The sequence below is a fragment of the Haliotis cracherodii genome, unplaced genomic scaffold (assembly GCF_022045235.1).
Source record: "Haliotis cracherodii isolate W230 unplaced genomic scaffold, xgHalCrac1.p SCAF_9, whole genome shotgun sequence".
In the NCBI taxonomy this organism is placed as follows: Eukaryota; Metazoa; Mollusca; class Gastropoda; order Lepetellida; family Haliotidae; genus Haliotis; species Haliotis cracherodii.
In genome coordinates, this window is record NW_027266343.1 from 52,756,971 (window position 1) to 52,780,293 (window position 23,323).

Consider the following 23,323-nt stretch of genomic DNA (forward strand, 5'->3'; position numbering starts at 1 on the left):
TGAATGATATTAAAACTTATATTTTAAGTAATATTCCATATTTTGTTAGTTTCATCGAAACAAAAAAGCATCTGAACATTTTTAGACACACATTTAAGATGTGGATAAAAGAAAGTTTTCAATTAAGTTTGATAGTTGGTGAAACACAATTGGAGGGGGATTGAGTAGTGTCAGGAAAAAAATCAAAAGATAAACTTCCAAATCTTCTCTCCTCCAGAGCTAATCTACGTTTTTCGATCTGTAGCCTTTCTCTCTCCAATGCCAACCTCTCTCTCTCCATCTCACACCTGTGTTGCCGGATTGAAACAAGCTCCCTTATTGCCGATAACTTGTTGGTCTCCAGATCAACAATTGTAAGGACTTGGTCCGCATGTTGTGTGGGTCGTTTCACACACTTCTTGCCTGGAATTAGGAGCAAGCTGATAACGACATTGAAAGGAATGATTTGGTAATACTTCCTCAGATGCTCTTAAAGTATGTGCACTATTTGTCTGTTTATGCAAAATTATATACTTTTTTATGTGTATTACTTACTGTACTTAATGATCTTAGGATAATACTCTTATATTCATTTTTCACCACAATATTCACCTGCATGCACTGTTGTTTCAGTGATTACTTCCTCACTAGGAAGGCTTGCAAGGACAGACTCATCTGCCAATGTTGGTTCGACTGGCATGCTGACCCCACTTGTATCACTAGACACTTTAAAATAAAGAGATTGTTTTCTTGTTGTTAAAAAGATAACATTTAAATGAAATATTAAAAGCAAAATTCATACTCCTGTAGAAATTAAGTACATGAACAAATAATTCTTATGTTTAAGAGGATATAAGCATAACACACTCGTAGCTTTCAGCATTATAATGTTGTTTTTCATTGTATTACCTTCACTAAGAAATGTTTCCAAACCTCCCTGGATGCCATCAACCTGACAGGCTGGAATCAATGAGAGTACCTGTGATACCAATGAAATATTATTATGCAATATTACATCAGTCATAAGAACCATTACTTGATTTGCATATCCTTCATTGAAACATAATTATGTTGACACCTTCAGCTATAACTGTGGTTAGATAGATATTACAAACTCAGTTGTGAATATAATCAAATTATCAAACATGTGTTTACATTAAATACGTGCCTTTTGTTCCACTTCCGACAGAGTAGCAGGACATGGACCTCCTCCAGTCTTACATGCCTCTTTTCTATTTTCTTGGGCCTTCTTTCTCGTTTGGCATCTGTTGAATAAGTAGTAGTATTTTACTTTATATATATATATATATATATATAATAAAGTGAACAGATTTTCAGACGTACTCAGTACAATGTGTCAAGGTTACATAACTGGTAATTACTTGTACATGTACAGTATCAATATACATAGTATGTTAAATTATGCATGCATGTACCTATCTCCCTGCATGGTATACATCTGGAATATATTACATTACATATTTCTGTAGTTTCTAAATATTATATTAAGTGCAACATATCAATTATTATTTCAGTGAACATGTCCCAATAACATCACAATTAAAATACTAAAAATAATCTTTATATTTCTACTGAGGTAATTTGTTGTTAGAAAACATGCAACAATTATAACAATAATGATGATATTAAAAATATGACATTGCATCACAAAATAACAATACATGCAGTTAATAATGTTTCAGGATGTATTTGCTTTTGACCGGAATCGAACCGATGTCTAAAGACTACCATTCAAAAGCTTCATTACATCTTATTTCAATATTAAAAATATATACACTTTGTTATTATGCACATTAAAGTATGAACCTGTCATACTTTTGATGAAAAAATAAATGTGTGAACCCATCACACTTGATGAAATAATAAATGTGTGAACCCATCACACTTGATGAAATAATAAATGTGTGAACCCATCACACTTGTTGAAATAGAAAATGTATGCAAATCTAAATGGGCACTCACTGTAATTTATGGATGATGAACCTGATACTTCTCAGTACTGATTCAGCCATCTAAGGATGCTGAGCTCAATCAATATTTTAAGGTGTTTTGCAAATATCTTCCTCATACTTACTTGGCATCTATCAAGGATCATATATTTTTAGAATGTCAAATGATGTTGGAATTATGGAAGCGCAGGGTCTTTATGTTTTATTTTACAGACTGGACAAAATGCAGTTACATTAGTTAGAGTTTTTGTTGTACTAAGGCATAGAGGTTATTTTCTAGGTTTTGCTGTTATTTCAAATTTACCTGAATTTAATATTAAATCGAATATATTCATTATTTCAAAGGTATACTGCATGTTAGGGTACGTATGTTGACTTATTATTAAATCAGATAACATTCTGACAGTCCACAGCTCACTTACTTGTTAGCGATGTCCTCCCATATGCTGCCTTTCAGCTTATTGGTGACGGTTGAGCTGAATGAGGAATTAAGTGTCGTGTGGTGAACAGCCACCTCATCCACAAGGACAGCGATCTCACTTGCTGAAAAATTGCTGCGACGAACGCGTTTGACGCCGACAGAGGTCTGTGTTTTGGCCATATTTCGACAATGCGTCGTCTGCTAAACATGACCAAGGGAGGCCACTCTAAAGGGAAACTGTCGTATCTTCATGGCTGAAGATTCCGATCTTTGTTAAGATCGGCTACTTTAGAACTTGTAAAGTTACAATCTCCCTAAGATCACTTTGTGGAACGGGCGCTAACTTTAGCTAAGACGATTTTATAATCGACGTAAGTCACTAAGATTGATTGTAGTTACGATCGCTTTGTGGAACGGGACCCTGGATAATAGGGGGCGTAAGTAGGTCACGGGACTACGCGAGACATAACGTTATTTAGTACTTCCAGTGACAAACAACGTCTCGCGGCAATGCCGACAGCAGTGTCACGTCGGACAGGGCCCGGCGAATCATATTTGGAACACGCAGGTGTAACGTAGAAAAACATGACATTGTCACAGGCATTAAAACACTCGAGATGGGGAACATGGATAGCAAGTGTTGGCTTGTCAAAGCAGTTGCAGTGTTGTCAAGACGTCCTATGGTCGATGTGAAACTGGCCGCTACCCATTCATAAATATTGAGGTAAGTTTTTTGCACACTTCTGATAAGTTGGTATAATTGTCAGTGTTGATAAGGCAATACTGGTCGGTTCATGGTTCATCATCACACGTACAATGGTGATGGCGTTGTAAAATGAGCATAAACATTCGTTCTGAAGGTATTTCAATATGCTCTCGGTTTATGCACCATACAATGTTATGGCAAATTTCCATTACATCTATCCTTTTCCTTTTCCAATAATAAATGTTCAGCTCTGATAAGGAACGTCACAGAATTATATTTGTAGGTACATGGGGAGATGACACAAACTATAGTCATATTTAAAGAAGACCTATCATGTGCATGTTGGCAATGCAAATTTTGTCAATACTTAATGTTGTGCAAGGAGACTTATGGGGGTGCCTGTGTAAATAAATAAGGATATGTGCCAATATCACGATGATAGTGTTATGTGCACTGAAAAATCAGGTTTTATTCACACAAAAAAAATATTAATCTAATTTGTAAATAATGATGATTAAATCCTTGCAGTGTTTGTTTTTAAGATCTCTGAAAAGTGACCTCACTTAAATGTATTCTGTATGATGTGAATAGACTTGATCATTACAACCCCATTTAGCATTTGTTTATCATATTCAGTTGAAGGTACAATGTACATATGCTTAATTTATTAAGTATATCTTGATGTGGGCATTGTAAGAAATGACTGGTATTTTAGAAGTATATATTATATGATCTCATAAGTGTTATTTATCTTTTGCAGTTGGGCCATATTTCCATGTTTGAGGGGAGAAAGATTTCCTCATCTGACCCACGAGTAGATGCATATGGATCACCAGAATTACCATGATGCCAAACATAACTGCACCTCAAGAGCATCTCGGACTATAACATATTTTTTGGAATATTTTGTGGTCAAGCATTGCATTGCCTATGAAAGAACAACTCTTGTTGTGTATACAGGTGTAAACATATTAAAGTTCTATCTGAAGTACTGGTTCTGTAAATGATGTCTGTGACCATCAGAATACATCATATACACTGGACACTTGCTGGAACAGGACCTACTTGTCATCGACCTACTTGTCATCAACATGGTGTTGCAGAACATCTTGGGACTCTCCAGTCCAGTGTGAATCTAGATACTGACACCAGTAACAGTGCATGCTGGCACATTTATTTGTTCAGGTTTGGCATTTGGGAATATTTGCCATGAATGTTTAATACTTGTGACCTTGGAATAAAATTACTGAACAGATCTGAAGCTTATTTATTGTTTTTTGTCTGGGATAATGCCATACAAAAAAAGGTTTTTTAATATATGCACTCAAAAATGGTTTATTGAAATAATTAAAAGTTTAACTCTGCATGTTATTATAACTATTCCCATTAAATATACAAACTAATTTTGATAATTACACAACAATTTATGCATATGCTTTATACATTGCATAAACCCTCCTTCATAAAAAACATATTTTAAAAATAAGTTTCTCATCAAAGCTAACAAATGCCATAATGGAAAATTATTTACTTTATTAAAGGTGAGTGACAGAGCAAATATATATATATGACCAAATATAATGCATTTTTTAAATTTTAGTTTCAAACATATGACTGGTTTATTAAATACTATAAATACTAAAAAAATAAATTAATAGAATATCCTAAAATATATTTCACATTTAAAAATATGTTCATAGCATAAATGTTCCAAATATCATCCCCCAAATCTTGCCTAATAATTTAATGCCTATTCAAACTGTCAAAGGCACGGCTTCCTTGACACTGCTCATGCTGTCAGATACCAGAATACCATGGTAAGTTGGGTAATGTGGCCTACCTATTAGTAGTTACATCTTCATAAATAATCTAACATCAGAGAAACATGTAACACATCCTCCGTAATCATAAAACACTGTCCACTGAGACTATAAATACGCGTTTGAACGATAGTACCGCACTGGTTGTTAAAATTATTTTAAAGGTAAAGAAAAGAACACATACCTTTACGAACGGTCCTATGGTTGTCAGTTGTCAATCAGGAACCAATAAACCTTGCAGGAATGACAAATAACCGATCATGTTATACCGAAATAAGTAAACTTTAACGACTGTCAACAGCGGTGACAACCAAGCATGGTAGTATACTTGGTCCCGTCTACAGAGTTAGCTTTGGCGGTCGCGCATTTCGAAAGCAGAACTAGTTCATGAATATTGGCATGTCACCGGAAATGCTAGTACCGGAAGTAGCGCTTCGCGAGACTTAGGGCCCTATTGACCTTTTTCACACTTTCGCCATCTTAGATCGAAAACGAGGCTTGGAGAGCATAGCTCCATGCAGTGAGAGTCGCATCAGCTCATAGGGAACGGACAGCATGTTGTGCATTTCACTGATGGACATTTTAAACAAACAGAAAATAGTATCCTCTTTATCTAATACAGAAGATATTTCACATTAAATCATGAGGTCCAACTAAAATATGCCTGTAATACACTGGAATTAGCATTTTGCTGTCAGGATCCCGGAAGTAAATCGAAAGGTGTATTTCGAGATAAGTATTTCAGAAATAGATTCTTTTATCATAACCTTGTCGGCATATAGAGACAATGTGACAGTACATTCAATGACAGAAGTTTTGTATCGTAAATAAACTGCATAACATGAAACACGTCAGTTTCCTTTTGCAAAATTGCTCAGTCAATGCGGGGCTTGACAAACTCTAGATCAAGATTGAGATATATTTATTTCACGTTTCATAGTGGTGTTTGCTGCACAACGCACCATCGTTTTGCCATGAGTCCAGTTGACGAAAGACACTTTTTCTGCTAAGATTTTCATTTTAACATATTACAATGTTAATTATGAAAATAATTCGGTTGTCAAAATAAATATTCGGAAGGGGCGATAACTCTATTCAGTGTGTACAATGACAGATGATACTTTCAAACATCACTTACTTAATTGATTATTGCCGATTGAGATTGCACCGTGCACAACAAAAGTAATAATGTGTGAACTGTTTAAAATAAGTTAAAGGGAAACTAAAAATTGATAAATATAAATGATGTATGAAATTGAAGAAATATAAGAATTGATACAACTACCAACTTCTTGAACACCCTCACCTAATCCTGTATGATGATAGGTAATTGTATATCAAAAGGAAGCTACTAATACATTTATCCTGAATAGTTTGAAAATGTCTTGAACAGATATGAGTACAGATAAAATAACAAAAGATAAAAAGGAATCAACTTCAATTGGTAATCAAGCCAAGATAAAATATATGTATCGGTACAAATTATGTTGATGGAACAATCTGGATTTCTCATATTTAACAAAGAAAAACAAACCAAAATTTTCATATCTTTATTTCTCACAATATAAGTTTTCAAAACTTAACATCGACTGGGTGTCTTTGTCAGTCAAAAGCACCTAATTAAATTCCAGGAGAAAATAATTTTCTTGCTTGTAAACAAATGGTACAATGTGCTTTTTCAGTGTCCGATAAATATTGGCCATGTTGATTTGTGAGTGAATAAGGCTTTTCACTTCCTCGTCCTATTTAAGTGAAATATGACAGGAAGCACATTTGTTGATTAAATGATTATGGCTTTACACTTCCTCGTCCTTTGACAGGACGCACATTGTAACCATTGTGTTACTGTCAGCAAAAAGCTCCTCCAGACATCCGTCACCGGATACTAGTACTTCATTGTGTTGACTCGCTGGCCTGAAATGAATAATTCAATAATATTGTAATAATATTCCTACTTCAATAACATTTTTTATAAACAATGCATATTCACCTTCTCTCAAAATATTGCTTATTTAGAAAACAAAATTCTTCTGAAATAGAGAAGTTTAAGGAAATTTAATCACAGTGTGTAACATTATATGCTACTTAAGAACAATCTTGAAGGCATCAATTCATCTGATATGTCGAAAACTCAAACAGTATATTCTTTGTAAACAGTAAACTCAACAGATGCATCAATTTAATGACAGTGTACTAAAGCTCTTTATATCAATGTCACACAGAAATTCACTCTTGTTTTAATGAAACACGTTTTGATATTTGCATTACCAGTATGTATTTAATCATGAAATACTTTGTTTAGTCTAACCATGTTGAAAACATACTTTCGCTGGAGTGAAAATCAGGTGAAATATCACGTTTTGTCACACCTACAGTCAGTCTGCCTTATTGACACTATGGTTTTCTGAGTAAGGTCATGAAGATCACAAAGAAAATATAAGACTTGAATTTATTTTGTCAAATGCAATGTTTATCCCTTCATGTGGTTTACTAAAGTTGATATCTTGACTTGAAAATATTAACTTTGTCAGATCACAAGATGAAATATTATTAAACATATTTTATTGTCCAAAAAGACAAAGGGCAGCACTTATATACAGTCTCCCTATATACAGTTATACATAATATTGCATAATGAAAATGAACAATTTACAGTTGAAGCTTCCCATTGTGGAAACATAGTGCGCAATATATATACAGTGCTCATATGAAGGATATGTACAATGTGCTGGAAAGTGAAAACAGTGTGTATCTCATACATATCCTAATATTATACATTTTAGTGTTCAATATAGATTTAACAATATTAATGAATAACAGTTTGGAAACAATAATATGCTAGCTACTGAATCTGTTAGTCGTTTCTATAAAATTGTGTACAGACAAGAATATTTTTGTATTCAGGAAAACATCTAAGTTTGGATCACCAAAAAGAATACAATGTAGAGTTTTTTGTCCTCCAAGATTATCGATAGCTGTCAGTAATGTCTCCCTAAAATCATCATATAAGGTACATTCGAAGAAGAAATGGAATGAATTTTCACAAGGAGCATGCATACAAGGAGCATGAGATAATTTCATGCTATCATCGTTATTTGACAAGGAAAACAAATTTCTTCTATGTATTTATATTTTTTTATTTTTCGCGTTTTGATTGAATCATAAAAAAATATCAAAATGATCACACCACTTGACTTGATTGAAATAAACTAAAGTTCTAAAGATTGTTAACAATAGTAAAATATTACATCATAACAATATAAATATTGCAAAATGACACAGTAAGCACAACTATATTCTTATATATAAATTGATATGATTAATAATCAATAATACATGGCAATTGCTTGCACAAAAGAAATCTTTTTGTTTTAAAAGTTTCAAAACATGTTTGTGGACATAAAACCAGATGGGTTTCACAATTAAACAAATGGAATTAATGAGTTATGATTGCAATACGCATGGGAATTAAAAATAATTCTGTTTATAATTTAAGTTTTTAGTAATGTCAATATCAATTTATGCATTTGAAATATTTGAATACAAACTGTTAAAGAGTTATCTGTTTCTGTAAATTATATAAAGATCAAATGTAGATTAAACATTTACTGGACATTAATTAGTTGGGGTTTTGTTCATTTCATGACATGATTAAATTGGTACAGTAAATTAAATAATTCAGTTGAAATATTACACCTCATGCTATCCAATCTGTCAACATTGACAATCAAAATAACAACTGTTCACAATCACAACAGCACAAGTAGATCGAGAGGTCTAATATTTTATTGGAATGCATTTGAGTCCATTACAATTTACATCAAATACGCAACTGATGCAAACTTTTGATTTGTTACGATTGTAAATTCTCAGTAGGTTACAATTTGATACATTATATCAACATATCAATTTAGTTAGTTTCTGACATATATCTGGTCAAAAGGTCAATATTTCGACTTCAAATACAACCCGCAAAGTTATTAAACTCACAATAAATAGTTTGGCTTAATGGTGTGTAAACAATGAATTATTCTTTACAAGATTTAAGTAGTATTTGTATTTAGTCTGTTCAGCTACCATAAACTGCACTGGGAGTTACCAGGTGGTCATGGATATTTTAAATTGAAATCACAACAGAACGGCCAGATTCAAATTTATATCGGTAAGGAGACCAGATAACAGTAGAATAGTTTGTCAATAAGAATAATGTTCAATACTTACGATAAATGTAACGGGATGGTTAAATTGTCACAGTTTGTCCCGATTGCGTGCCTTGTTGACATCTCCAAGCATCGCTTTCAAACCGGAAGTAGCGAAGTGTGAAAAAGGTCAATACTTCTTTGAGGGTGGGTGACCTTATGAATCATGAAACTGCCCCTTTTATATGGAACTGTAGCATGATCTGTGTTGGATTTGAGCACTGAATGAAAGTGAAGTATTCATCTTTTTTCTCAAATTTGAATCAGTAATATTCAAATTGTGGAACATTTTTTAACATTTCAGAAAAGATATGAGTACGTTTATCAAGTAAATGATTAACAACTGGGTAGGAAATGGTTACATTGCTAAAGTTACGTATATGCACATATTTAACAAAAGCAAAAAACACAAACAATGGCGAGAATAATTAATTATCTGTCAAAAGTGAAGGAATGGTAAAGTCTTAGCCTTGGCAAGGGATATACGGCATTCATTGACAAAGGTCCACATGACCAAAGAGGTTAACCCCGTCAGCAAGCTGACAAGGTAAGGATGTCATCTGTGGGATGAGAAGTTTCTGTCTGCAGTAACACAATGAAGATTATCTACACTGACAAGCTTTGTTTGTTTTGATTGCTGTAAATACATCGTATACCTACATGATAGTCCAATCGGTCAATCACTGTAATAGGCAATAAACTGAGTTGACACTGATTAATCAAGGATTAATTACTGAGAAACATCTTGTTAATTTGAGTGAAAGGTGTTTACAACTGTACATAAATACCTTGCATCATCGATGTACCTCACGATGTACACAAAAATTTGCTACACCTGCATCTAAACCACTCCTCCCTACACCACACCCAAACACCATCCCACAAACAAACACCACACCCATAACCGACAGCTCTGTCTGGGGCCCCTACCGAGAAACCGCACCCACCTCACACATACAAGCAGCCACTCGACCAACCACGAACCCTCCCACATCTCACATAGCCAAAACATCAACCCCCGCATGCAAAACAAACCTCAAAATGACCACCACAACACGACCCTCATCCAAGCACCCTACAGCCCATATGGTAACAACACTCTCCCACAAGCAAGCACAACAACAAAACACAAACACTAAGAAATCATCAGCTACACCCATCCCACAAACACCTTCACAATCCTCCACATCACATGCCTCCCCCCATGGAAACTCAATCATCTAAACCTAATCTAACCGATGACGAAGATTTCTCCACTACTGAGGAAACAATAGACACTACTCCAACTAAAACAAACCAAACTCCCCAACCAGCCAACACCCAAAACCTAAATAACCTCACCTTACTCCTAGCATACATGCATAGTCAAAACTCACCAAAAGCTAGCATGAAATCCTTCTACAAAGTAGCTTTCAATCTAAAATTAACCAATCTTACCTTCTTCCTCTTTAACCTCCATCTAAAAGAACTCACCGAATAAACTAAAAACTAAAAACTAAATCACCAATCACCCGAACCCAATATTCGAAGGACTAAATATTTTTCAGTGGAACGCCAACGGACTCACCTCCCACGGCCATGAACTAAAAACTAAATTTAAACTAAATAAAGGCCCTCATATTGCTTGTATACAGGAAACCAAATTCTCAAAAAAATCCAAATTCACACTACCTAACTACAACTCAGTTAGAACTGACAGAGCTAAACCGAAAACAAGAAGAGCCGCAGGAGGACTAATCATATTTATCAGGGAAGATATAAATTACGAAGAAATAAAAATAGACACGCCAAACCTAGAAGCCAAGGGCATTAAAATCACATTAAATAACCGAAACATAAACATCATAAATATTTACCACTGGGCGGAACAAAAAGTCCAACCTGAGGATCTAAACAAACTACTCCAAATAAGCGATAAATCTACTATATTCCTAGGAGACTTTAACGCTCACCATCCTACATGGAGCATAGATGATAAAATAGATAATCATGGCAAATTAATCTCCGAATGGATAGAAACAAACGACCTAGTACTCCTTAATAGTAACCAACCCACGAGGTACGATAAGATAAACCAAAAAATTTCGGCTATCGACGTAACCATATGCACCGCAGATCTAGCCCAAAGTACTCAATGGGAAGTGCACGACGTCCCGCTAGGTAGTGACCACTTCCCCATAAACATAACCATAGGAAATACAAACGTACCAATCCAAACAGAAAACCAAGAACCAAAATTCCATTACAATAAAGCTAACTGGGACCAATTCCAAGATATCTGCAACGAAGCTAACTTAAACGAAATAGAAAATAATGATCCAGAAACCTATTGTAAAAACCTAACAGACTATATAATAAACGCAGCCAAAACCTCCATCCCCTTCAAAACATCTAAGACAGGCAAACCGACGGTACCATGGTGGAATGAGGAAATAGAACAGACTAGACGAAAACGTAAATCAGCCTTCAATAAAGCAAAACGCGACTACAAATATTTAAACATAGCCCACGAACTAAACCACCAGGTTCAAAAACTAGTCCAAATAGCCAAAAGTAGAGACTGGAAAAAATTCTGCGAAGGTATAAATAACCGTACAGATGCCAGAATGGTCTGGCGCAAAATCCACGCCATCAGAGGCTTAAAACGACATAAAAAAACCCCTAACATTGACAACTCAACCAACCCCGCCCAAAAAGCAAATAATCTCGCCAACCACTTTTCGGCCGTTAGCAGTAACACCAACTTCAGTAAAAAATTCCAAGATAAACTTAAAACAGAAAACAAACCCACAAAAGAACCAAACAATAACAATCTAGAAATAAATCAACCCTACACAATGGAGGAGCTCCTCTACGTAATCCAAAACAGGAAAAAGGGCACAGCCCCAGGATTAGACCTAACTTCTTACCAAATAATTAAAAAACTCCCCCTAAAACTACTCCAGGCACTACTCAAACTATACAATCTCATCTACCTAAACGGACAGGTTCCTACTCCCTGGAAACAGGCCCTAGTCATACCAATCCCTAAACCTAATAAACCAGCTAATCAAGCTAACTCATATAGACCAATATCCCTAACTTCAAACTTATGTAAAGTAATGGAATCAATGGCTAAAAATAGATTACAACATTACTTAACCCAAAATAACATCTTAAACCCAGATCAAAGCGGTTTCACTCCTGGCCGCTCAACCCTAGATAACCTCGCCCGACTAGAACAAGATATTAAGACAGGACAACTAAATAAACAATATACCACAGGCATCTTCTTAGACTTCTCTAAAGCTTTCGACATGGTATGGCACGATGGGCTAATACAAAAACTTAAAAAAATAGGACTGAAAGGTCAGATAATAAACTACATCCAGGACTTCCTAAACAATCGTAAAATAACCGTGGGTATAGACCAAACTCTATCAGACCAATGTCCCCTAGAAAATGGTACTCCACAGGGCAGTATCCTCAGCCCCACCCTCTTCAATATAATGATAAACGATCTATTCGAGGGCCTATCCCCTAAAGTAAACACATCAAAATTCGCGGATGATGGAGCCATCTGGATCCGCACTAAAAGCATGAACATGGTCCAAAATTTACTCCAAAAATCTCTTAATAAAATACAACAAATGGGGCTTCTCCCTTAACTCAGAAAAAACAACAGGAATAGTATTCAAACATAAAAACATGAAACCCGCCTCCCCAATCCTCCAGCTAAACAATCAAACAATCAAATTTCAAAAACAAACCAAATTGTTAGGACTTATTTTCGATGAACATCTCACCTGGGATGCTCACATCCAAAACCTAACAACTAAATGCAGTAAAGACCTAAACACCCTAAGATGCCTAACTGGCTCTAACTGGGGAGCATCCAAAGATACCCTCCTCTCTCTCTACATATCACTAATTAGATCAAAACTAGACTACGGCTGCGCCATATACAACACCCTAAACAACTCTCTATCTAAAAAACTTGACTCAATACAATATCAGGCTCTCAAACTAATTACACACACCCAACATGGCACCTCCTACACCTCACTTCAGGCCTTAACAGGAGAAATGCCACTAAGTCTACGCAGGGAACAGCTAAGCTTAAATTTCTGGGCCGCGTCCCAATCAAACCCTCTCATCCAAAACTTAATAAACCAAAACATCAGCCCAAAAAACCAAGCTCTAGCTCGTAAACACCCCTTACTTACCCCAATATCCCAAAGAATAACAAACTACCTAAATGAACACCAAATTAAAAATCTTAAACAAAACTGCAAACAATCAAATATCTTCACCCCTAAACTTAAAATACCCAAAATAGACGCAACACTAGCTAGCCAAATAAATAAACAAACCGACCCAAACATAGCTAAAACTACCACACTAGCATACATACACGAAAATTGGCCAAATTGGTGTCACATTTACACGGACGGATCCTCAAATCCGACCTCCAAACACACAGGTTTCGGAGTCCATACCACACAACCAACTAAAACCACACAATCCTTCCGACTCCCAAACAACCAATCAATATTCACGGCAGAACTAATGGGCATGGCCTCAGCCCTCCATAATCAAGAATAAAAAAAACACAAAAAAATCCTAATACTTACCGACTCCCTAAGTGGACTGCAAGCCCTCCAAAACAAAAATACCAAAAACCGACCTAAATTAATAAATCAAATACTTAAAAGCTCCAACGACCTAACTAAGGCAGGCAAACAAATAACCTTCTTGTGGATACCCGCCCATGTAGGAAAAAAAGGTAATGAAAACGCCGATAAAGCAGCTAAACTATCCCTCAAAATCCCAGAAATAAGCTTAAACTTACCCATCTCAAAATCAGAAATTAAAAGTGTAAACAAGCAAAAAATCACAAAAAAATGGCATAACCTATTCTAAACTCAAATGGCCAAATCAAAAAAGTGCTCAGCAAACCACTAACCAAACCAAAAATTCTCCATCCATCCAAAAAAATCGACAGAGTAATCACTAAACTCCAAACAGGACACACCAACCTAAATAACCACCTAAAAAAATTAAAAAAACACACTACAGGTAACTGCCCACACTGCAAACAACCAGAAACCCCAGAACACGCACTCATCCACTGCACACACTACCTAACACATCGAACCGCATTACAAACCACCCTCAATCTAAACAAGGCTCTAACTCTAGAAGAAATACTAAACCCACAAAATAAACTAGAAAACTTCAAGGCCTTAGGCGTATTCTTAATAAAAACGGAACTAATAAAACGCATCTAAAAACACATCAACCTACCAAATCAAAATCACATAAACAAACAAACATCCACCATACCCAGCTCCCTTAGTTCTCCTCCCCAATCCCATCGGCATCTATTCCAAATCTCAAAATTCCCAAATTCTATATAAGCAACCCCTAAAACCCCCCTCTTGGGTTGCACAGACCACCTTCGCCCCTTTCGGAAACACATTAAATGGCCTGGCCGGGCCCGTGTGCGAAATACGCATCAGTCGGAAAGCGCACGTTAAATCTCCAAAGTAAGTAAGATGTACCTCATTATCCTCACAACGCTACGATACGTAACCTCAGACAAGAAGCGAAAGCGTGACGACAGCCAGTCGACCGATGCAGATCAGTCGAGCGGATCTGCCAAACCCTCAAAGTCTGGACGATCATTTTGTAAGACTTTCACTTGGTTGACATACAATGAGGATCTGCAGATTTTATTGTTTTCAGTAGCTAGTCGTATATTGAATCTTGATTGACCACCATTTTACTTTCTGTGACGATCGATATCAAATTTTTTTATGGTCAATAATTAGGTAAAGATGAAAAAAGTATTCAAATAACTATTGCTATCAACGATATTTTAGTATTTGTGATTATATTATCTGTCTTGTTTTTAAATAATCTATAGTTAAAAAAAAAATTTCCCGTGAGGTCACGTGATAACCAAATATGGGATAATAGTCTCGATCCAAATGTTACAACGCGTACACTTGAGCAGACTCATGAATATAACTAATGAATATTAATTAGACCGTTCACTACGTTAACAGATCGTTATTATAACAGAAACAAACGTATGTTTTCCATGTACATCTAAAATGATATTATTTGTTATTAATTGCCCGGTGAATTAAACAATTTAAATTGAAACAATTCATAATTCATCATATTATGAATACGTAATAACTTGTAATGTGTGTGAAAAGTCGTACTAAAATACGCTATTTGAAGGGGGCGTGGCCTAAATGCAAATGTCCGATTGGGATTTTAAATTTTCCGGACACCTGCTTGAAAGCAGATATCTCCTCCGCTTACTTTGACTACATGTTGTACCAGCATGTTTCACAATCCTCCATTGATTGTACAGCATTAGGAAAAACAGCCTTGACACCTTGCTGCCACCTCCCACCATGTTTCCTTCTTCATCCTTGATGGCACTTCCAACTAGAACTTGCTCTAGATATTTCCACTCAACAAGAAGTTGGGTCAGGAGCAAGGTCTGGTCAGATGACCAGTTTGATTTGCTTTTTGAACCATTTGCGTTTCAGAAGTCATTGTGAGAAGTGTTGACAGATGACAGATGTAAACTGCTTGTTTACTTCATGTGATACAAAATCCGTCCCCTGAATCTGTACATGTGGCACAGGGATTCCCCTGGTTACAACCAATCTCCAAACTATGAGCCTGTTCCGCAGTTTGACCAACCCAAAACAAAATAGCACTGTAGCTTTCATCTTGTATATATTTCTGGTTAACTGCATTAAAATCAGATGCCATTAAAGTGAAATACTGACTCATTTATGCAACCTGCACTGTTTATATGACTATGTTGTACAAAATATGTTGGTAGATGTTGGAATATATATGTGCATTTTGATCAACAGACTTCTTCACTGGTGATAGTGGTGGAAGTAGCCATGAGGCAGAATCTTCTGGATCTACACCAGGAACTGTTGATTCTGCACCTTCTGACGTGACCCTCCACTTCTTCTATGATGATGCCATGCACCTTGACAGGGCTATTCAGAAGCTGGAAAATACATACAGGGAATCAGTAGCAGATGAAGTATTCCAAGACCCGGGTTTGAAGGACCTGTCGAATGCTCAGGTTATTCATGATTATGCTTTCATTTCCTATTGTACAAGGCCATGGACATACTAAGGTTGACTTACCCGTGAAGATCCGGGGTAGAATAGGTCTTCAGCAACCCATGCTTGCTGTAAAAGGCGACTATGCTTGTCGTAGGAGGCGATTAACAGGATCGGGTGGTCAGGCTTGCTGACTTGGTTGATGCATGTCATCAATCCAAATTGCATGGATCGATGCTCATGATATTAATCACTGGATTGTCTTGTCCAGATTTGATTATTTACAGATCGCTGTCATATAGCTGGAATATTGCTGAGTGCGGTGTTAAACAACCGACCAACCAACCAACTAAGGTTGACTTATAAGTTCTGAGCCTTACAGGAGGTCCAAGGAATTGCGTGATAGTGAAATCTTTTGACGCTGACGTTACATGATGTCATTAAAGTATTCATCCACAAAGACTTGAATAAATTATTTCGATCTGACAAGTCAGTAAAATAAGCAGGGGCCAAAGACCCCCATCCTGTGCCTGTGACATCAGCAACACCAAAAATCCAGAGACTCCACGATATGACGTGACGGAGAACCTCATTGATAGTTCAGTAGGCATTTCTCAGGAGAGAGAACATTCCATTAGCACTGAATCTTTGGCAATGAAGAGAGAGGTTCAAAAGTTTCAGACATCTGATCAAAAACACACTAAGCACAAAATGTATCATGATAATCTAGCTCTGTTTGAAGTTGATCCAGAAAGGTTCTTGGAAGGATTTTTCCAAACAACAACCAAAATCGTGGAAACATTTGACATCAACACAACCAAAATAGGCAAAGAGTCTACCATCAGCTGGAAAGGTTACGTTTTCCATATTCTGGGATGCTGTATTTGTCATCATGGTGGGCTGTCTTTCAAACAAAAGGTCTGACAATACAATAAACAAAGCATGTTATGCTGCACTTTGAGGCAGCTACGGGTTGAAAGGAGCTCAGAAAAAGAGTGCTCTTCCATCAGGACAATGGGCTAGTGCACAAATTAGTCATTTTCCTGGCTACAATGCACAAGAGTGACTTTGAACTCCTTCAGTACCCACCTTATTCTCTTGATCTGGTTCTGTCATACTTCCACCTGTTTCCAAACATGCAGAAAGCTCTAGCCGGAACCCATTTCAACTCAAATAATGTCATATCAGCTGTGGTGAATGTTTTGGATAGCCAAGAGAAGAACTTCCACAAAACTGGGACAAAATCCCTTCAACGTCGTTGTCAAAAGTGTATCAATGTGAAAGGGGATTACATTGAAAAGTATATCATTTTAATGTCCTTAGTTCTATATGAGGCTGAGGCAATCAAACCTTCAGGATATCATAATGCACACTGATCGGCACATGTCATCATTTTGTGGTTTTTGTCAGACTGCATTTCTTACCTGTTTATAGCTCACCCGTCTGAAGATCAGGTAATCTCATGTCATGGGCTGTTTGTCCATTGTTGTTGACACACTGAACCAGTAAAGCTGATACTTCACAAACTTCCCAGGAATGATTATTTGTCCAAAACAGTTTGTTCAAGAGTTTTGAATACAATTTTCAATGTGGCCTCCAAGGCAAGCAAATTGGAAAACCTATTTATGGACATTACTCAGCCATTTGTTTCAAATGTAATGAAATCTGGAACATCCGTAGTTAGTAGTAGGGGTCAGCATAGATGTTCCGGTGTTTTTTTATGATATTTTAACTTTTAACCTTGATTTGACCTTTGCACTTTGATCTTACTGAAACCTTCAGCTTCTTGTGGACATTACTGCCCATGATGACACCCAATCTTCCTATTTCCAAAATTGCCTCCATGGCATCCATATTGAGAAACCTATTTATGGTTACATGTGTAGTTAACTTTTGCATTTTAACCATTCTCCTAAATTCTTTCAAAGTGCCTTCCTTCCAATGTAAACATCTTGCCCTTGGAAATCACTGGACCAGTGAAGCTGTTACTTCACAATCCTGTTCCAACCAATGGAACCTGAATTTGTTAAAGGGGTTTCATTCAATTTTCAATGTGGCCTCCAAGACATTCATAGTGTATTTGCTTAGCATCTACATTTATATGTCTTACAATGTGACATGGGCATTACTTGATTGTCTGAAGGTCAATATGAGCTTTGATAAATGAGCTTATTATGACTCACACCTGTTTTTCCTTTTTATCCGTTTAAATAGAGATGTGTGTGTTTTTGAGGAATACTTAGTCATTCTTTTGGGATAAATGTTAGGGTGTAAAAGAAAGGAATTCATTAAGATTATGACTCAAGAACAATTTACTGTATGTCAATGAAATCAGGTACGTGTCATCTTCAACGATACACTTCCTTTATGGATCTGCCAACTCTAAATTTTGCTGAACTTAAAAATAATTCTGACCCACTATTAATAATTTTGCATCAATGTTTTAAAAACAAACTTGTTTTACATGTAGAAACATAAAGAAGTTGTATGTGTTTGCAAGGATTATTTCAACCAGCCATCTCGTGTAAACATTACTCAGACTCTCCATGCCCTGACATCTATCGGTCAAATGATGAACTATTGTATTCATTTTTGTATGAGGGAAGGGAGCTTACTCTAATTACCTTTCCCAATCCGCCATGTTTCCACACTTCTGACAGAAGATGTTTTTATGTTAAAAAATCTGTTTCAGGAGAGGGAACTGGACGATTTGAAGGATAAGTATCAAATTGATCTGGACTACAACCGGAAGTTGGGTCGAGTGAGGCTCCAGGGTTTGTCTGGTGATATTGTGTCTGCTAGGGGAGCAGTTCACAAACTTATTCTGGGGGCACAACGCCAAAAACAAGAGACAGAAAAGACTGAGATTGTATCCTCATTTGTTCAGTGGAAATATGTGGAAACAGATCAAAATGGGAGTGATGTTCACAGAGATTATGACAAAATATCCAACCAAACAATCGAAGAAGCATACAAGAGCAAGAAACCCTCTGTCACGCTACGAACAACTGATAACATGGATTATGTAATAGATTTTAAAAACATGGAAAAGTATCCTTTGAACAACACAAGCGACAAAGCAGCCATCATCAGGAAAGACATGATTCAAGGTAAGTTTTAGAAAAACTACACGTTAATATAGGATAGTTTGAGATTTCATTCATTGTCTGTTCATCTGCTACCAATAAATCTGACCCATGAAGATCCGGTGTAGAATAGGTCTTCAGCAACCCATCCTAGCCATAAAAGGCAACTATGCTTGTCATAAGAGGTGACTAACAGGATCGTGTGGTCAGCCTCGTGAGTTGATTAATGCATGTCATTGATGTAAGTCTTACAGTAATGGACAAAAAGTCCAGTTGCGCCTGGCGCGTACATACTCCACTTCAGACCCTTTGTTGTGACTGCCAAGGACAGTGTATCTTCACCTCCCAGATTCTGCTTTCTTGATTGTGTCACCGAAGAGAGATGGACTGTCAGGGAAGTCAAAAGACTCTGTAAAGAAGTCTCAGTAGGCTAAGGCGTCTACTGTTTCGTCCGGTGCTCCATCATCTGGCAAGGATATTGTCCATCATTCCTCTTCTCATCCTGGCTCTAATGTGTTTGATGATGTGTTACATGAGATACTGAGCAGTCGCACCCTATTGTCTGTTCGAGATAGTGTTGTGCACTGTCTTGAAGAATCCATTATCTTCCCAGATGTCTTCAGCTGTATCCCAAGTTCTTTACAGCTATGCGGTGATTCATTGAATGATGACATACATGAAAACACGTTCGGGATGAACTACCCGATCTCATGCTGTTTTGTAAGAATTTCGTATCGAGATTGTTTCAAATGTTGTTGATGTGTTTTCCCGCTCAAGAGTTCTTGTCATTTTCTACGACACTAGGCAGTGTTCTAAGTAACTTTTGATTTGTTTCACTGTTTGAACCAGCTTCCTCGGGTTGTCTCTCGGTTCTAGTCTTTCAGACTAGGGTATCTGCACATGTTGCCATGCAGAGGAACATGTACATGACACTGTTGTTGGCCGGTAACCATGGGGATCCTTGGGTGTGTTCAGGTGAATTGTTTGTTCAACATTTTTCCACATGCTATCCAAGAAGAAAGAAGAAATACATAGAGTGAGATAGGATAAGTACAATTTATAAAAAAATCCATTATTTAGTAGGCCGACTCACCATGTATATTCTGTGGTGATGCATTGTATCTAATTATCAGGAATTATGTTTTTATACAAAATGACTACTTTGGCACATCCTAGTTTACATTTCTGTACCTCCAGTTCTTCTTCTATTTGAAATATATTTGTCATTTGGGATACACTGTCCCAGTCTTCTTGAAAGGCAAGTTCTAGTTTATCTACGGTAATATGGCTGGGTGGTTGAAGGCTGGGGGTAACACACATACATGTTAACAGTTGTGTGAATCACTTTGGTCGACTGTACTCATTTATTTTATTTACAATGATTGAATTGTTCATTGAATATTCATTCAAAGGATTGTCTCCTTTTGGACATGAAGTGAAGTAGTAGACATTTAATTATCATCATACATCATTCAGTGGTATTTACTCAAGTTTCCATGTCGCCTACTGTTTTTTTAACTCTCTATTTTTTGTATGAGTAGTCCAATATTATATCACCACTTAATCTCACCTTGTATGCACAGTAAACATGAATTTTATTGCAATAACACATTTAGTGTATAGATATCCTAAATCTTATAGTACAGTCTAGTCTCGTTAATCTGACACTTGTTAATCCAACACTCATTAATCCGACTATCAGCATTATCCAACACTAAGAATGGGAACTGATTAAATCAGTGCTATTTATGCCCCCATTTCACTACGATCACGAATATCTTGAACAGGAAATTTTTCATGTTTGTAGATATATCTCAATCATTTCTTGAAGTTCTTCAATGAATTTTATTTGATTCCCAAACGTAGGTACAGTTCGCGGGAGTGCGTAGAATTGGCGAGAAAGTTTTTGTTTGACAAAAACTTTCATGGAAGGTTCCCCAAATTGCAATTTCGTGGCTGTATCGTAATCCATTCGTAATTAATTCTTATGTTCCGTAACAGCTTCGTAATCGATTCTTTTTCATTCTTGGCTATTCTTAGGGGTGTGTGGCTCCCAAAATTTCTTGTTCTCAACCCGAAAACACCACGAATGTCCCGAGTCAATTATGAATCAGTATATTCAGCATATTCGTAACTTAGTCGTAGGTGATTCTTACAATTCGTGCATGATCCGTACATGAATCTTGTAATTCGTACATGTTTCTTAACCCATTCCTGGCATTCTTCATATTTTTCAACCCGATTAGCAACTAAAGTTTGCATTATTGGTCGAATCATCACGAACTTCGGAAATATCCGATTTGGGGTGATTTGGGATATTCATGGTTCTAGTGACTGGGGGGCATAAGGTCCGTTCATCAGACAGTCTCTTACTCCACCTCAGTCACACCTAATTTGCAAAGAATTACCAAAATCACTCATTAATCAGTCTCGTTATTCCGACACAGTGATGCCCGAGAGTGATGCCCCATAGTTTTATGTGAGAGACGAGTTGGCTCGTAGCTGCATATTACAATGGCTACAGAGATAAACTTGCTTAACAATAAACAATTAATGCTTGTCAGCAGAAACAGTACCAGTGCATAGGCTGGCATAAACACTAAATCATTTACCAAAGTTTTATTTTGGTTCAAGGCAACAATTCTAAACAACAAATGCTATTGTAATTTAAGTCACATTTACAAAACTTTCCGTATTCCGAAGTTTCTATTTTGATTACTAAATGACAAGAGTGTCGAACGATGTTGCCTGTCCTATCTCTAAAGCCAAACTGTAATTACAACACAGTGTGGTCGACATGCTTTTTTCTGCAAAGTAATGCAGTGTGTGTGGGAACTGTTTTCACACTCAGAAACGAACAGAACGAGCTGTTAGAAAACATGGCATACACTTACAGAAATACAAGAGCAACTAACATATATACAACCTATGATGACAATATCCTTTTGTCCAAATGTTTTAAATAAACAAAATAGGATTACTCACGTTTAGATTATCCTAATCTCATTAGAATCACATATAAGTTCTCGCTACCTCTGGGGACATCCCATTACAAGTCACTTCAGAGCGACCTTTTGCGAACTTTGACTGACCAGTGAAATCATTAACAGAAAGTCAACATTAGCCACTAAGAAAGAAGCTATCTTCAGCTTTGTGGCACTAGTTTCAGGGGCGGTCGGGTAGCCTAGTGGTTAAAGCGTTCGCTCGTCACGCCGAAGACCCGGGTTCGATTCCCGACATGGGTACAATGTGTGAAGCCCTTTTCTGGTGTCCCCCGCCGTGATATTGCTGGAATATTGCTAAAAGCGGCGTAAAACCATACTCACTCACTCACTCACTAGTTTCAAACTGACAACTTCCATTCCGGACAACATTTTCAAAGAATTTTGAATCAATTTTATTTATCCGACATACGTGTTAAGCAGACATAATCATATGCAACCAACCATATCAGATCAACGGGAATTGACTGTATATGGAATATACTGTCAACCACTTGGTAATGAGGTTCTGTTTAATGAAAAGGACAATCAATAATTATAAAACACATATTAAGGAAAGAAAGAATCTTTTGGTGTTTGTGTTATGACAGATACTTTACCTGCCATTTAGGTCTAACATGGACTAACATGGTTAGACATTATATTGATATTACGGTGTTACCAAGGATACATTATATCATGGGGGAGGTAATTTGAACAGCACAATGATGTCATCCTATTACAAAGTTATTGATAAAATGTACTTTAACACGTTATCACCTCAAGAAAAAATTTGTCGCTTATTTATGTTCAAGAATATTTATTTCTTGTAGGATATAGCAGATTCTGCACACTTTGTTGTATCAGAGGTATATTAACAGGAAGCTGGACATTCTCTTTCTTCACAGGAAGTTCATCATCCTTTGAACCTCCTCCAAATTGGACTGCTACAAGTTCAGACTGTGAAAATGTTGTTGTTGATATGGATTCCAGTGAGTATCAAACACTTGTGCGTAGTTTCTGGAAGAGTTTTGGATCACCAAGAGATATCGTAAAGGTAAGAATGAATGCA

The 23,323-nt window shown here is 36.6% G+C and overlaps 1 protein-coding gene and 1 pseudogene across 1 annotated transcript in view; one reads left to right on the plus strand and one right to left on the minus strand.

The window, feature by feature from the left end:
• LOC139451981 (protein mono-ADP-ribosyltransferase PARP14-like) overlaps positions 1-23,323 on the plus strand; it is a 150,909-nt gene that overhangs the window by 122,720 nt on the left and 4,866 nt on the right. Inside the window, exons 18-20 of the mRNA XM_071233260.1 lie at positions 15,980-16,203; positions 18,877-19,294; positions 23,160-23,308. Coding sequence (XP_071089361.1) covers positions 15,980-16,203; positions 18,877-19,294; positions 23,160-23,308 — 791 coding nt within the window. The remainder of the gene's footprint in view (positions 1-15,979; positions 16,204-18,876; positions 19,295-23,159; positions 23,309-23,323) is intronic.
• On the minus strand, positions 119-2,550 carry LOC139452805 (myb/SANT-like DNA-binding domain-containing protein 4; annotated as a pseudogene).